Raw genomic sequence first — 16,648 nt, 5'->3', positions numbered from 1 at the left:
GGTATAGTGGATTCTTCCAAATCCCTATCTACCCAAATGATCAGGAAAAGACAACCTTTACTTGTCCTTATGGCAATTTTGCCTACAGACGCATGCCATTTGGTTTGTGCAATGCTCCTGCCACCTTTCAGAGGTGTATGACTTCGATTTTCTCGGATTTGATTGAGGAGTCAGTGGAAGTGTTTATGGATGACTTCTCTGTATACTGTTCCACTTTCTCCTCTTGTTTGTTAAATTTGTGCAGGGTATTGACATGATGTGAGGAGACGAACCTGGTGTTGAACTGGGAAAAGTGTCACTTCATGGTTGAAGAAGGGATCGTTCTGGGACACAAGATTTCTGAGAAAGGAATTGAGGTTGACAAAGCTAAGATTGAGGTCATAGTTCAGCTTCAACCGCCTAAGACAGTGAAGGATATCAGAAGTTTTCTGGGACATGTTGGGTTTTAAAGGAGATTCATCAAGGACTTCTCAAAAATTGCAAGACCTTTGACGAGGTTGCTTTGCAAGGAGGTTGAGTTCGAATTTGATGGAGCATGTCTAGAAGCTTTCAGCAAGATCAAGGAGGCTTTGGTCTCAGCACCCATAGTACAAGCTCCGAACTGGGATCATCCTTTTGAGATTATGTGTGATGTTTCAGACTTCGTAGTTGGAGCAGTTCTGGGACAGCGTATTGACAAGAAGCTTCATGTCATCTACTACGCAAGTCGCACCTTAGACGAGACCCAAGGAAGGTATGCGACCACAGAGAAGGAACTCCTAGCAGTTATGTTTGCATTCGAAAAATTCAGGAGTTATCTTGTGGGTTCGAAGGTCATTGTGTATACCGATCATGCTGCTCTAAGACACATATACTCGAAGAAGGATACCAAGCCAAGACTGTTGAGATGGATTCTGCTTCTTCAGGAGTTTGACATGGAGATCGCTGACAAGAAAGGAATAGAAAACGGAGTTGCAGACCACTTGTCAAGAATGAGGATTGAAGATGCTATTCCAATAGATGATTCAATGCCTGAGGAACAACTTCTGGTTGCCCAGGTTTGTGAGCAGATGCATGACACAGGGGTTGAAAACCTAAAAATCAATTGTATGGTGATCACTTCAGACTCTGCACCATGGTATGCTGATTTCGTGAATTACAAGGTCTGTGGAGAAGTTCCTGATGACATGGATCCCTACAAGAAGAAAAAGTTTTTCAGAGAGGTCAACCACTACTTCTGGGATGAACCCTATCTGTACAAGAGAAGTTCTGACGGTCTGTTCAGAAGATGCATAGCAGAAGGGGAAGTGCAGGGAGTGCTTGAGCATTGTCACGGTTCCACCTATGGAGGTCACTTCGCCACATTTAAGACAGCTCAAAAGGTTCTTCAAGCAGGTCTCTGGTGGCCAACCTTGTTCAAAGACGCTCACAACTTCATCACCAAGTGTGACGCTTGTCAGAGGATGGGCAACATCACAAGGAGAAACGAGATGCCCTAGAATCCAATCCTGGAAGTGGAGATATTTGACGTTTGGGGGATAGACTTCATGGGACCATTCAACCCCCCATCTAATGGGAATGTCTATATTCTGATGGCAGTTGATTACGTTTCTAAGTGGGTTGAAGCCATTGCCAGTCCTACCAATGATCACAAGGTAGTTCAGAAGCTATTCAAGAGCATAATATTTCCAAGGTATGGGATACCTAGAGCAGTGATCAGCGATGGTGGAACTCATCAACAAAGTGTTTGAGAGTATGCTGAGAAAGTATGGGGTCAAGCACAAGGTATCAACTGCGTATCACTCTGAGACACCTTCTCTGAATCCCTCTCCAGCACGTCAATCTTCATATATACCTCAGGAGCGTCAGCCCTCACTCGTTCCTTCACGCCACTCATCACAAAAGTCTAGGGAGAGACAGAGACGCGGTTCGCGAGGTTCCAGAGCCTCTTCTAGTCGGCAATCAACGCGTCGTTCTGCAGCTCGAGATGGGCATGAGGTTGAGGTTGAGCAGCAAGTTGAACATCAGGGTGATCATTAGCCTACGGAGGTTGTTGTGTTGGCATCGGACCATGGCGAGTCCAGAGTCGATGACATGCAGTGTGACGAGCAGCCAAACATGTATCAGAACACGCAAGCGGTTGAGCAGCAAGTCGACTAACCAGCTGATGTCACAACCGCGGATCCCGAACAAGGCGAAAGACAGAGTCAGTTTCACGCCCCTCCTTGGGCGAGCACTGACTCCTTCTTCTACTACTGAGGTACTCCGACCTTTCCTTTGTATATACCATTTCATTCATGCATTGTTTTTGTTGTGATTCTCAAATCCTTCTGCAAATTTTTCTTACAAAGGAGACTATGTAATTTAAGTTTGGGGGAGGGTTTGAGATGATGTATCTGATGTTGTTTTTTGTGATTCTTATCTCATATTTTTGTATCATATCACGTTTGAGTCTGAATTCATTTATATAAAAAAAACAAAAACAAAAAAAAAATCGAAAACTTCGAAAATTTCCACAAAAACAGAGTGTTCGTGTAGCTTGCACTTGCATATTAGGATTGAGTCTAGTGTCATTCATATAGGGTTGTTGCATTTAGTATAGGGGTTAATGATGATTGTAACCTTGTTAGCATGTTGGATTCAATAGGATAGGATCAAGGTCCTTGTTATTAGTTCTTTGATGCTTGTTGATTGAATTTGAAATTGTAAGATTGAAGCATGTTTGGAATTGATATCATTCCCTATCTACCTGAACCTAATCATGACTTGCAATTATCCTGTTATGCATTGAAATTGAACTCATGGATACCACATACATACTTGGATTATCTTTCTCCTTTTTACCACCCTTGTTAATCCAAGTAGCTGATGCCCATCTTTGGAACAGTTCCCCGCACCATTAACCAACCCTTCTTTCAAGTCAATTGTATTCTTGAGTGTCAGGCCTTTTTCCGAGTTGAGCTTGTTAGAAACTGTTAGGTTCTAACTGACAAGAGTAGGATCCTGTGTAGTTCTTGTTCGCGTTATCCGGACTAGTAGGACTAGGTGAGAACTCGATTTTGGGCATGGGGTATCGATTTGTGCAGAAAAGTGAAGAGCAAAAAGAAAATAAAGGGTAGAAAGTCTTTAGGAGGGGGATTAGTCTTCAAAGTTTACAAGTCTAGTAAAGGATTTGGGTTGAGCGGAATAATGAGTTACTGGTTCTGAGCATAGAATGAAAAGATTAGACAAAGAAAAGAAAGTAAAATGTTTAAGATGTCTAGAGTCCTTAGAAGAAAAGGGAAAAAAGAACCTTACTGATAATAAAGATTTCCCAATCCGCTAGAATGATAAGAAGTGAACTCCTCCTAAGACCAAGTTTAAAGAATGAAAAAATGGGTTTGAGATGAAGTTTCTGATGAAGGGTAGAGATAGGACCAACTTCGGTTTGGAATGTTCTTTGGGTAGACAGGGCGCTGCTCTTGTATGTATCAGTTGGTTTCAACCTTTAGCCTTCTTTTAAGCTCAACTCTTTTTCGTGAGAGAACCTTGTTCTGTATTGATAAAACCACTTGAGAAGGAGATCATCTATGTGTCTGACCTTTTACCCTAGCCAAATGAGTTCAATGACGTTGCTTACCTTGATTCACAGTTCTTTGTTCATGAATGTTAAAGGGAGCGGTTGATAGGATTGCATGTGTAGATCAAAGAAATAAAGTTCCTTCACCATGCATCATAGAACTAAAAACAAGGAGCTTGACTCTAACTATTTTATTTAGCATGTTTTAGGTTCTGAGACCCCATCTTCACACCTCTCTTCCATACTCTATTCTTGATTGTTTACTTGAGGGCAAGCAAAGAATAAGTTTGGGGGAGTTGATATGTCTATATTTTGTCTCTCCTTAACATATATTTATCATTCATTTAGCTAGGATAACTATTGGTTTGCATCATTTTCTAGTCTTTTCTTTGCATTTTGCATGTCTAGGTAGTTCTTGCATCATCCTTGCATACATTGTGCATTTTGGAGTATTTCAGGTATTGAGGAGACGTTGGAAGCGCATCCGTCCGAGCCATGCTCCCTAGCGCATCCGTCCGAGCCATGCTCCCCAGCGCATCCATCCGAGCCATGCTCCCCAGCATCCGTCCGAGCCATGCTCCCCAACGTCCGTCCGAGCCATGCTCCCCAGCGTCCGTCCGAGCCATGATGACATTGCATTCCATTCGACGTGCACGGACTCGATCGCACATGTCAGGAAGAAAGACGTTTGGTTACACACGCTTCAGGAGATTACCGAACCGACGCTTTACCTTGTCGTTTTAAGTTTTATGGCTTTCCATGTTGGACTACTATATATACATCTTGTTAAGTCTTTGCTAAGACATCTTATCTTTTATCCCGTATTGTTTCTTTTCCTTAAGGTTAACCTAGCCACCAAAAAACGTTATGGGACTTGTAATCCGACACCTTCGAGTTTATTCAGTATTTTCAGTTGATTTCTTCTACAAGTTGTTCTTCATTTTTCTAATCTATCTAAGAATGTTTGTTTCAATGTTTTCTGAGTTTGTATTGTTGATGATGATTTTCGGATTTGATTAGTGTAGTAGTTCTTGAGGATGGGATAGATTAGGTGGAGGATCTTAGGATGTAGGGTGTTTAAGCTTTGATTTTTATGATCCCTTCTGGACTAGAGTTAGAAATCTTAGTTTCTCTCTGATCAATTGGAACTAGGTCTTAGACATTTCCGCACCCAAAAGGTGTTTGATGAAATGTCCGACCAACTAGTGCCACAGACTAACGTTCCTAGCCTAAGAGATTAGTTGTCTAGGATGTTTGTTGACGTGAATGAACTTGTTTGTCATGCCACGCTTGATCATGTTTCTCTAGCGAGAGCTAGGTTTGGAAGTGGTTGAGTCTGAGTAGCTTCTGTCAAGAGATTGAATTAGCTAAGTCGTGATGTTCATTGTTTAGAGATAGTTTGCTTGTGGCATGTTAAACACTCTATAGACTAGGATACTCCACCGACATCAATTACTCCCATCTTTAGGACCTCTTTCTTTCTGATTATTATTACATTCCTGAGACTGTTTTGTTTCTTGCTTTTTTAGTTCATGCTTAGACTCGTTTGTGTTTTCATTCATTTTCACTTTTTGTCATACATTCTCGTTTCTAGTTCTAGAACACATTTCCGTTTTGCATTCTGATCAGTCAAGGATTGTTAGATAAAAACACTATCTTTGAATTGGCTTGACTTGTGATACCTTGATTGCATCTTTAGTGCTAGTAAAGTTTCCCAACTGGATTGACACCTTAAGTATTATAACTGCATAAGGTTAATTGAACCTGCTAGGACATACAAAAATCCTAGTATCAGTTGCCACCCTACATCGCGCCCCCGGATCGTCATCCGAAGTCGATATACCAACCATACTCTCAAGCCACAAAGTCTCAGAATATAGCAGTAGTAGGAGAATTAAAGTCCCCCAAGAGTCGCGAGCAAACAATTCTGAACACGTCTAAGTACTATCCCTAACCAGGTTTCCTTCCTCTAGCTCACGTAAAACAACACAATGTCTTACCACTTGTACCGAAGGACCGTCACGAAGACCACTTGTCCCGAAGGACCGTCACGAAGACCATACATCCTGAAGGACTGTCACGAAGGCCACTCATCCCGAAGGATTGCCTAAATAGGCCACACGTCCCAAAGGACCGTCACGAAGACCACACATCCCAAAGGACCGCCTAAACAGACAACATTGGCTAAATAGCCCGCCACAAAGGCCACATAATTGGCTAAACAGCCCGCCACAAAGGCCACACAATTGGCTAAGCAGCCCACCACAAAGGCCACACAATGTCTTAAAAGACCACCACACACCAGATCAATGACTTAAAAGTCCATCACTAAGGCCACACAAGCCCCTCCAAGGCTCACAACCACTAAAAGTGGACAAATTCTAACTCTCATAAAACTTTCTATTTTTAGAACTTTTATATCAGGAAACTTTTCCTCAAAACCACCGCCTCACATAAATTTTGTAACAAGAGAGATGGGCTGGAATACTCCATTCCCGCTCCAGCCATGGACTACAACTGGGACCAGGTTAGACAAGCTCAAGTCGCGGCCTGCATCTCATACCACTTCTTAAACCTTATCTTCATCCTTGCCTTTGGCTCCCAAGTCTGCTCCTCAATACCATCACAGTCCCAAAGGATTCTCATCAAAGGAATCTTCTTCTTCCAAAGTTCCTTGATCCTCCTCTCGAGAACCTTCACTGGTCTCGCCTCCAATGTCATGTTAGGTTGAAGATCCTCACAGAGACACATGAAAAACCTTGTGTGGCCTTAGTGATCATCCTCACAGAGACACTTCCGCAACATCGACACATGAAAAACCTTGTGGAATACACACATAACCTCAGGCAACTCTAGCCAAAATTCAACCGGTCCCACCCGCTCAATCACTTTGAACGGTTCCATATACCTCAGACTCAACTTAGTCTCTGTCAATGACCTGTTCGGACCCCGCAATATAGCCATCTTGAGGTACACTCTGTCTCCCACCTGAAACTCAAGATCTCTCCTCCTCTTATCGGCATAACTCCTCTGCCGATCTTGAGCTTCCTTCATGTTCAGCTTGAGAACCCGAATCTTCTCTGATGTCTCCTAAACAAAACTCACCCCGAACATGCTCCTCTCCCCCACCTGAATCGAGCATAACGGTGTACGGAATGGGCTCCCATACAAAGCCTCATAAGGAGCCATCTCAATACTCACCTGGTAACTGTTGTTGTAAGTAAATTCTCAGCAAATCCTCCAATGTCTGGATCATCCTATCTGACTGCCTATCTGTCTGGGGATGATATGTTGTATTCATATGCACCTTAGTGCCCATCTCTGCCTATAATGCTCTCCAGAACACCAAGGTGAACTTGGAATCCCTCTAAGACACAATACTCGCTGGCACCCCATGCTACCTGACTATCTCCTTTACATATTTCTTAGCCAAGACCGCTGCTCCATCAGTCTTTTTAATGGCCAGAAAATGTGTCGACTTAGTCAACCGGTCCACAATGACCCAAATAGCATCAAAGGTCCGAGACACTAGCAATCCTACCACAAAGTCCATCGTGATCATATCCCATTTCCACTTCTGAATGGGCAGACTCTTCAGCAACCCGCGTGGAACCTGATGCTCAGCCTTCACAAGCTGACACACATCGCACCTCGTGACCAACCTAGCCACATCCTTCTTCATCTCGATCCAGTGATAGTATTTTTTGAGATCACTATACATCTTAGTCGCTCCTGAATGAATAGAGAACATTCTCGCATGAATCTCTCTCAGGATCTCCTGCCTCAACTCCTCATCCTGCACACAAATCCGCCCGTGGAAAAATATAGTACCATTAGCTGAGACATGATACTCTGAATCAACATCCTTAGAGGCATTCACCAGCCCCAAACCTTCTCCTGAGCCAACCGCACCCTACTCAGAAGATCTGATCTATCAGTCGCCTCCAAACCTAACAGCTTCTAAGAAACCGCACACAACCTCAACGCACTGATCTCTCCTACCAGAGACTCCATATCCTGCTCTTGAGCCGAAGCCGCCCGCTTCCGGCTTAGAGCATCTACAATCAAGTTAGCCTTACCAGGATGGTAGGATATCTCCAAATCATAATCTGCCACCAGCTCCATCCACCGCCTCTGCCTTAAATTCAGCTCAAGCTGAGTGAATATATACTTCAGGCTCTTATGATCTGTAAACACTTGCACCTTTACACCATAAAGATAAGATCTCCAAATCTTCAGGGCAAAAACTATAGCAGCCATCTCCAAATCATGAGTAGGATAACTGTCATCATGCTTCTGCAACCGCCGTGAAACATAGGCAATCACCTTCCCATGCTGCATCAACACACACCCCAAACCAACTCTGGATGCATCTGTATAAATCACATAGGGCTCTCCCTGCTCTGGCAATGCCAACACTAGCGTAGTAAGTATCTCGTTCAGGCTTCTGAAACCCTCTTCGCACTCGTGGGACCAAATAAAAGGAACCTCCTTCCTTGTCAACTTAGTCATTGTTCGTGCCTTGCTCGCAAAGCCATGCACAAATCTCCGGTAATAACCTGCCAAACCAAGAAAACTCCTGATCTCTGTGGCATTCTGCGGTCTAGGCCAATCTCTGATAGACTGAATCTTCTCTAGATCTACATAAACCCCATCTGCGGAAACAATATGACCCGGAAAACTTATCTCCTGCTGCTAGAAACTACACTTGCTCTACTTAGCAAACAACTTCTGCTCCCGCAGCTTCTCCAGAACTGCTCTCAAATGCACCACATGCTCCTCAGGGCTCTTAGAATAAACCAGGATGTCGTCGATGAAAATGATGGCAGAGACGTCCAGAAACTCCTGAAACACGCTGTTAATCACTTTCATAAACGCTGTGACCCGATTCAAACCCCGTTAATCTATACACACGCGGAGACTTCCGTCCTTCTTCTTAACAAATAGCATAGGCGCTCCCCACGGTGAAATACTAGAACGAATGAATCTCTTGCCCAACAAGTCCTCCAACTGCTTCTTCAACTCTACTGAATTGACAATCAAGTATACCGGCTCCAACTCATCCGCCACCTGAATATTAATCCTCTTGCCTGTCTAAGAACCTCTAGTAACTTGCGTCTAAGAACCGCACCGGTCATAAAATCCTGGCCCACCAGCCAACACAACTAAAATCCAAGTTTAAACCACCATCAACTCTCGAGGTCTACATTGCGTCGTGATGTTTATACTCACGTCCTAGGCATTGCTTGCTCCCAACTTTTCCACCCTTAGGTCGCAACCTTCAAGCCATACCGATCTCACTCTCAGACTAGCGTCTTTGAGTTATATCGTCTCACTCTTAGACTACAATCCTCAAGATCTCGGTATCAGGGGAACTACTCATCCCCTCAGGGGAACATCATCCCCTCTGCCACTCTCGAGCCCCCAGCCCCTCAAGCTATCGGTATTCAGGGGAATCCCCATCTCCTCAAGAGCAAATAGCCTTAACGACTATAAACATCTCCCGACAAAAAGTACCTCTTGTAGTCCGAGTATAACATTGCAATGTTACATCTGCCCACTCAACTTCTACTATCCAACTGGATTACCCACCCAACAGAGAAATATCTGCTCCAACTGCATATGTCCACCTATCCGCCTCTCTAGGCTCGATACCTTTCGAGAAGAATCTCGTACCGGTCATCTACAACTGTTCCATCCTCCTAACATATGATGGAGGCTCTTCAACATTCGCAACCCTCGGCTGCACCCCGCCACATGCGGCACAACTGAAGCCTGCACTGGTACCCCTCTCGGTAACCGCTCCAACAGCACGCCAATGGATTCGCCAAGCGATCATCTCGACCCTGGGCTCCACCTGCTGCAACCCCACACCTGGGTTCCCAGCACCCCGGCATTCTCACATGCTAACCCTCTCTGGTCCCTCCTGATAAGATTACGACCCTCTGACGTGCCTCCTCGTAGAACTCTGGACCACACACTTGCTGGCCTCAGGAACCTGCCTGACCATGACCACGACCACGCCCACATATACGACCAACAACTCAAACACCCTTCACTACTGCTCTTCCAAGATCAGAGGCTAACAAGCATAAAAAACAAACCAAAAGCACACAAAGAAACATAATATACCGTGGAATCTCATTGAAGGCTCGAAGAGGATGTTCAAGGACTCCATGCTACACAAAATTGAATAACTCGCATAATCAATCAAAGCATGCAATCCCAACATCAACAACAGAAACACAGTGAACCTGTACCTAGAACCGTAAGGGCTCTGATACCACTTAAATATCTCGGTTCAATGGTTTTCCTTAAACCAAACTGACCCAAATCGACAATTAAGCCAATCTGGTCGAACCAGAATTTATTGGTGTCGACCGACATCACCATTGGTATCGATCGACACCCATCCCCAAAATACACATTTTGATTCGCGGATGTTACATAGAGAAACGAAAAAACATAAGACCACAAAGAGATGACATGAAAGGCAAAAACCAAAGAGTCCACAAAATGATCTCTGTAATAAAAGTTGGAAATTTTCTTGTGACTTCCCTGTATAACCATAGAGAGAAATTTTTGTCTAAGCGTTAAAGAAGTTGAAAATGGTCTTTTAATTTAAAACTCTTGCTGGAGTAGATATACTTCTATCCTCCATCCCGGTTTTGCTTCCTTTTCCAGGTTATTGGAAAAAGGCATTCTTTCGTCATCTTTGCTTTCCATTGCGCTTGATCATTCAACCATTTGGCAGATGCTTTCCAGAGATTCCTTTCTCTGATGGTTTCAATGGCTCGTCAGCTTGGTGCCCTGCCACCTTCGTCTTTTCAGCCAATATTTGGATTGTTTTGTCTGTCCTGTGGTGCTGTCAATCTCGAGCAACATCTCACCTTGTGTGTTTGGTGTTGTCCGAAGTGTCTTCTCACTTATTCTCTGTTGTCTAAGAGTTAGGATTGCTTTGCTCTATCATTCTATCTGCTTTTATGTTGTCTATGGACTTGCTTTTGGATCAGGGAGTTGTAGCTTGGCCTCCTCCCTTTATAACCTTGCCTCTTTGGAGGTTGATTATTATGGTATAAAATCTTTGGCACAAAAAAAAAAAAAATTGAAAACCAAGAACTGAAGACTAAAGTAGTCAAGATTAACAGAAAACATCAAACAAATGTGGCGATGACAAGTTGAAAATAAATAGTTTTTATATGTATCATATTTTTTAAAAAAGATCCTTTATTATTTTCAACAAAATAAGAAAGCCTCTTCTTCAAATATTTTTTTCTAATTGTTTGTAACATGATTTTCTAATTTTTATTTTCATAAACTGCTTAAAACGTGATTTAATATATTTATTAATAAAGTTGGTTTAGTCATAATGACAATTTACAAATAAAAGTATAGACGAACAAAATTTTGAAAAATATTATTTATTTTTGACTTTTTCGAAAATGAAATATGGATATTCTTTATAACAAAAATGGTTCTGATAAAAAAATATAAAACTGGAATATATGCGGTTTGGAAGAGCTTATCTGGTCCTATCATAAGTTTTTTTTTGATAAACTCTATCGACCGCCTGTAAAAACACGAATCAAACTGTTTTAGAGTGGACTTTTCTCTGTATGTCCCGAGTTTGCAATGCTTTCTGACTAATGTCAGAAAAAGTAGTCAAATTGAATGCATTTTTAACTACCAAAAAAACCAACAGGGCCTTAGCCCAATTGACAGATTTCCCAACAAATGTGATTTTTGTTTACACGGTGAATGAAACCTGGGTTAGTTCTTCCTAGCCTTTCTCCAATTCTTTCTTAGCACTGGACTTAAAATCTTTTAAAAAATCAAAAATGAAAAACAAGAGATTTCAATAGGGGAAAAAAAATTATTTTCTCTCACATAGAAAGATGGTTTAGTTCATACAAACGTGAAAGTGGAAAAGAAACAGGTAAACAACTAAGGAAGTGGGGTGCCTACATCTCGGTAACCACATAGACTTCCTATATTTATTAAGCCATTTAGAAAAGAAATGTGCTTGGAAAGACTTGTACATGTTTTCATTAGAAGGTCATCACAAATTAGGGCAACAAGTAACGAAAAATCTCCCAATATAACTTGAACGATGTCTCTGTCTCTTCCAAACAATGATTCTTCTCTTCCCTCGTCCACAACTGCCCATTCAACATAAAATTTGCTTTACGGTTAAAAGGCACCAAAACTTAATTTTCTCTCATATTAATGTTTTTTTTTTTTGTCTGGTAAGTTAATTATCATTTATTTGAAGAAATCGACATCCTTCACGTTATTAGCATGCTGAAAAGTAATTAATGCACATTTTAACCCAAGAAAAAAATAAGGCAACTTCACACTATTGTTATTATTGGGCCGTAAATGGGCTACAGTTTACGTATTATATTATTACTTGTTCGACAAGTCTTGTATAGGGTTTACTAGTTATTATGTTCTGTATATAAACACATGTACTGCCGCAGATCAATATACACGAAAATATTCTCTTCATTATCTTTGTTCTACAGTTATGTTCTATATACCTCAGTAACTCTGTTCAATACTTGACTCACGTTCTGCAATAATTCTGAAAGCTGGCCGTCATATTTGTAGAACTCGAGTTCTTTATTGTTGAGTATCTTCTCAGACACCTGAAAAACTTAATCTTTTAGGAAAAAAGTTCCAAGTGACTTTTTAGAGATTAAAGTTGTATTCTTTTATACCTTTCTTCCAATCATTCGACCACCGGCGCTATGTGCAAAGTTGATGTTGTAGAAGTGGCAGATTATTGCTGGATGATCGTTTTCTGCTATATTGTTTAAATAATTAGAATATGCTTTCCCAGGAACCATTGGCTCAGGAATCTCGTGACCTTGTTCCTTGAACCACTCCAAATCCCTTCTCAAATTCTCTGCCCTTTCTAATCCCGTGTTTTTGAGCTCGACATCTACACGAGAAAAAAGGCCAAATTTCGTGACAATGTTTACACGAAAAAAACATACCTTTTGCATACTATAGTGTCTATTTTTAATGCATAACCATGACTTGCGTCATACACGTAAATTTAGGTTTTATCTAAGAAAACTAAATTGACTGATATGTTATACGTAACTTAATACAAAATTTTATTACGTACCATCATGTTAAAAAGGTCAAATTATTATACTAGTTGAATACCAAAAAGAATGTCTTTAACTATTAGAGATTCCGTGCACAGCTAATTCTAATATTTAGGCGAAATTTTTAATGATTTGTTTACTTGTAGCGTGCAATAATTATTTCTAATTCTGTAATTATAGACCAAATATAAACAATTTTTATTCCTCAAAATGCGACACTTCAACATTTTTTAGTTTTCTTTCTCTGATCCCTCCGGCTCCTATTTTTATAAAGGGGATAAACTCTGATCCCTCGGAGATTATTTGAATACTGTTATATTATATAAGTGCATATGATCCACGAAGAAGGAATTGACACTAAGATTTGTCGGATTTTTTTTGTGTAAATCAAGTCCAAAACATTTCTCAAAACTTTTTCTCCTAATAATTTCAACTTAGGAGAAGATCTAGTAGACGGAAATCATTTCAAGAAATTAGCTGTAAACCTCACCTAAATCATAACAAGAAAAACATATGGAAAAATAAGGATGAGAAACTCACAAGCTGGGACAGTAAATTCGCGAATAATCTCTTCAAGCGTGTCGAACACAAGCTTACTGTCCACCAGAAACTTCAAGTAGCCTTCGATTGTGAAATTCCATGTCGATACAGGACCATTGAACTCCTTTTTTCCTTCATTTGCATGTTCTCTCGGGTGCATTTTCATTACCCCGAACTTCATCTCCTCCACAAACCCCTTCGGTTCTCCAGGATACCTTTTCGTTGGCTTCTCGATCTCCTCCGCTGCCTCCATAGCATTCACCACCAAATTCCGATCTTTGTTTCCTCTTCGGACAAGATGGCGACGAGGGGCGGCTTTTGTTAGGGGATACCTAACCGTCACAGTCTTAGCTCTCAGACTGACGTGGCTCTCACAGTCAAGTCTTCTGCTTGCGGGAAAGTAGCTTGAGGCATTGATTCTTGCTGTAGCCATGAATATGCAAAATACTCACACAAACTGAGATCTGTAATTAGAGTTTGTAAGAGAAAAACTAAGGAAGTGTATATATATATAGTCGTGCATTTAGTCTTGATTTTAATATTAAGTGTGTGTAGTAGTCTTGCATTAAGTCTTTAATTTAAAGACTTTACGTATTAATAGAGAACTGGGTCTTACGTACAAAGCACGTGAAATATTATTAGAAAACAAGACCAGAATAAAGAATAAAATGAATATATATGAAATTTATATTTTTAAAAAATAATAATTGAATAATCATTGATAAAGAGAATAATTAAAGACTAGCAAGAGTAAAAGAATTACAAAAAAGTGAACAACCGTGTAATTCTTTTAAATGAACAAGAATAAAAGAATTATGTACCAAGCACGTTAAATATGATTTTGTATAACATATACATTTTTAAAAAATAATTGAAAAAAAGAGAGAGTTTAATTATAAGTGTCGTTGTGGCATACCTATAATTCTAAAGTCTAAACTATGTAATCGGTTAACAAGTAATATAATACCAGAAATTTTAGCATAAATAAAGACTAGTATGAGTAAAATAACTACAAAGTGAACAACCATTGAGAATAACTTCTTTGTTTTTGTGATTGACAAACTGATTTCATAAAAAATTACGGTGAGCCATGCAATATTAGAAAGGGGAATTTTCAAAAATATCCCTTTTTCTACGTTACTTTTTAAAAATACTTTTGTATGTTGTCTATTTTTAAAAATACTTATTTTCTATGTAAAAAACTGTAATATTCGCGAACCAAATGATATGATTTGGGGGTGGGTGTTGATCTACACCAGGGAGAATGTCGATCGACACCAGTAATTTATGGTTCGACCAGTTCGTTTTAAATCGTCGAATTGAAGCGGTTTGGTTTAAGTGGAAACCTAAATCGGGGTATATATGTGAGACTTGAGGGTTTTGGGGAAGCCACTTTTTGTCGTTTTAGAGAGAAAAGAGAGAGGAGAGAGTGTTCTTGGGAGATTGGAGATTATTCGCTGGTTTTGGAAGATCTCTTACTGTGGAGTGAAGATCTTGTGTTAGGAAAGAAGGAGAAGCCTTCCAAGGTGTGGGATTCGACAGTTTGGGTCAAAAACATCTTGCAAAAGAGGTGAGTGCATGACCATGACTGATCTAAGCCTGAGATCTCTTTTGTTTTGCTTATTTTGTGTTGTTGTGGTGTTTTTCTTGTTTGCGTTGGATGCTATAGGGTTCCTTTAGTTTCCTGTGGCCTTTGGGTGAGATTTGGGACGGATTGTGTAGTGACCGTCACTACAGAATAAAATCTCCTTAAAGAATTGTCCTCGAAAGGGCTTAAAAAGGAAGGAAGGCTGAAGTAAAGAAGAAATGCCGAGAGATGTCCGAGGAAAGATTACTTGATCGATAGGACGATTAGATGACCAAACAGACATACAGACGTACCAGGCATACGAGGGACGGACGATCGTACCAGACATACGCAGGACGGACTAGTCCGCGTACCGATGTCTGTTAGGATATGACCTTAACTAGGTTGTGTTGCGAGTGGTGGAAAAAAACCCACTAAAGGGATATTTAAATAGTTGAAAAAAAGAGAGAGTTTAATTATAAGTTTCGTTGTGGTATACCTATAATTCTAAACTATGTAATCGGTTAACAAGTAAAGTAATATAATACCAGAAATTTTAGCATATAAATAAAGACTAGCATGAGTAAAAAAACTACAAAATGAATAATTATAACGCCCGTGTCCCAAAAAAAATGGAAGATTTGTGTGTATGTGGGAAACTAAAGTTGAATCGGTTTAATCTCGGTGGTTTAGGAGGAGTTGTTAACTAAACCAAACTCAATTTTATATGTGCTCATATGATTTAATCAAGTTCTGTTTATTAAACCGACGCTAAACCAGCCTAAACCAAGAGCCCTAATTTTCTCCTTTAAAAGAGAAGGACGAGCTGGTTGGCCGTCACGTATGAGGGGGAGAGCGGAGCTGTTGGTAATGACGTGAGAGGAGGGAAGGCAGTGCCGTCGTTGTTGATGATATCGAGGCATTGGAATATTGTTGTTGTTTCATCGTAACGGGATACCGTACGTTGTGAATCTAAGATGTCGTCGTGGAGGAGAAGCGGTCGTTTTCGTGTTGATGTTGTCAGACTTGTGGGTCGCTTGAGGAGAGAAGGCCGAGGTGGTGTTGGCGAGTGAGGAGGAGGGAGATCGACCCTCGTTGTGTACAGATTTGTGCCGTCGTATGTAACTTCTTCACCGGAGAGCAAACCGGTTTTGTCGAGAAAGTATCGTTTGGCTACTCGTGTTGTTGTTGTGGTGTTTATTGAACCGGGAGATTTAACCATTCTAGACCGGAAATCCTTGGTTAATAAGAGCCCATTAACCGAGATATATTATGTGAACCACGTGAGTCGATATGTTGTGTTGGAAAACTGTTAGCATAATTGTGAGTTTAGGATTATTAAACTGAGTGGTTTATTCTTAATTAATCAAAGGCTGGGGTTGGTTATCTTAAACCATAATCGTGACATCGTAAAGATGAACTGTGGTGAATTAATTATTTAAAGGAGCTTCGCTTGTGGTGTGAGAGAAGGGAGAGAGCGAGACACAACGAGGTGGGGAAGCCTATACTGGGTTTGGTTAGTTATTTCATGGCTGTGGGAGGCTTGGTTAGAAGTGGAAGAACAGAGTCGGAGTGTGCAGAGATGCAGAGGAGCAAGAAAGTGAAGAAAGGTTGGAGATAAAGGCAGTGTGGAGGAGCTGAGTTTGGAGGCTTCCCGGCGTCGGATATGATATTGGTTTGGAAAGGTGATGTTACCGGCGTGATTTCCACCAAGCCAAGATTCCATAGAAGCTGACGGAGGTTCATTAGGAGTTAACCTCAAGGAGTTACGTGCGTTGCTTCATGGCCAAGTAATTGCTGGAAACTGTGAAATCTGGGTTAAGTATAAGACCCAACTACTTTTCCGAGATGGCTCTCTCTAGGCGACGTTTGGAGGTCTAAAACTAG

General features: G+C 40.9%; 1 protein-coding gene across 1 annotated transcript; it reads right to left on the bottom strand.

Annotated features, from left to right (window-relative positions):
- Positions 13,145–13,650, bottom strand: LOC104700848 (heme oxygenase 4, chloroplastic-like). The gene has a single exon (XM_019227041.1). The coding sequence runs from the start codon at positions 13,625–13,627 to the stop codon at positions 13,145–13,147; it is 483 nt and encodes a 160-aa protein (XP_019082586.1). The 5' UTR covers positions 13,628–13,650.

Source organism: Camelina sativa, chromosome 7, assembly GCF_000633955.1.
Source record: "Camelina sativa cultivar DH55 chromosome 7, Cs, whole genome shotgun sequence".
NCBI lineage: Eukaryota > Viridiplantae > Streptophyta > Magnoliopsida > Brassicales > Brassicaceae > Camelina > Camelina sativa.
Note: the sequence above shows the minus strand (reverse complement) of the source record. Positions and strands in the feature narration are given on the sequence as shown.

Bases quoted from the DNA above. Each gene is read 5' to 3' on its own strand.
- LOC104700848 (XM_019227041.1), bottom strand. From the start codon at position 13,627: ATGGCTACAGCAAGAATCAATGCCTCAAGCTACTTTCCCGCAAGCAGA.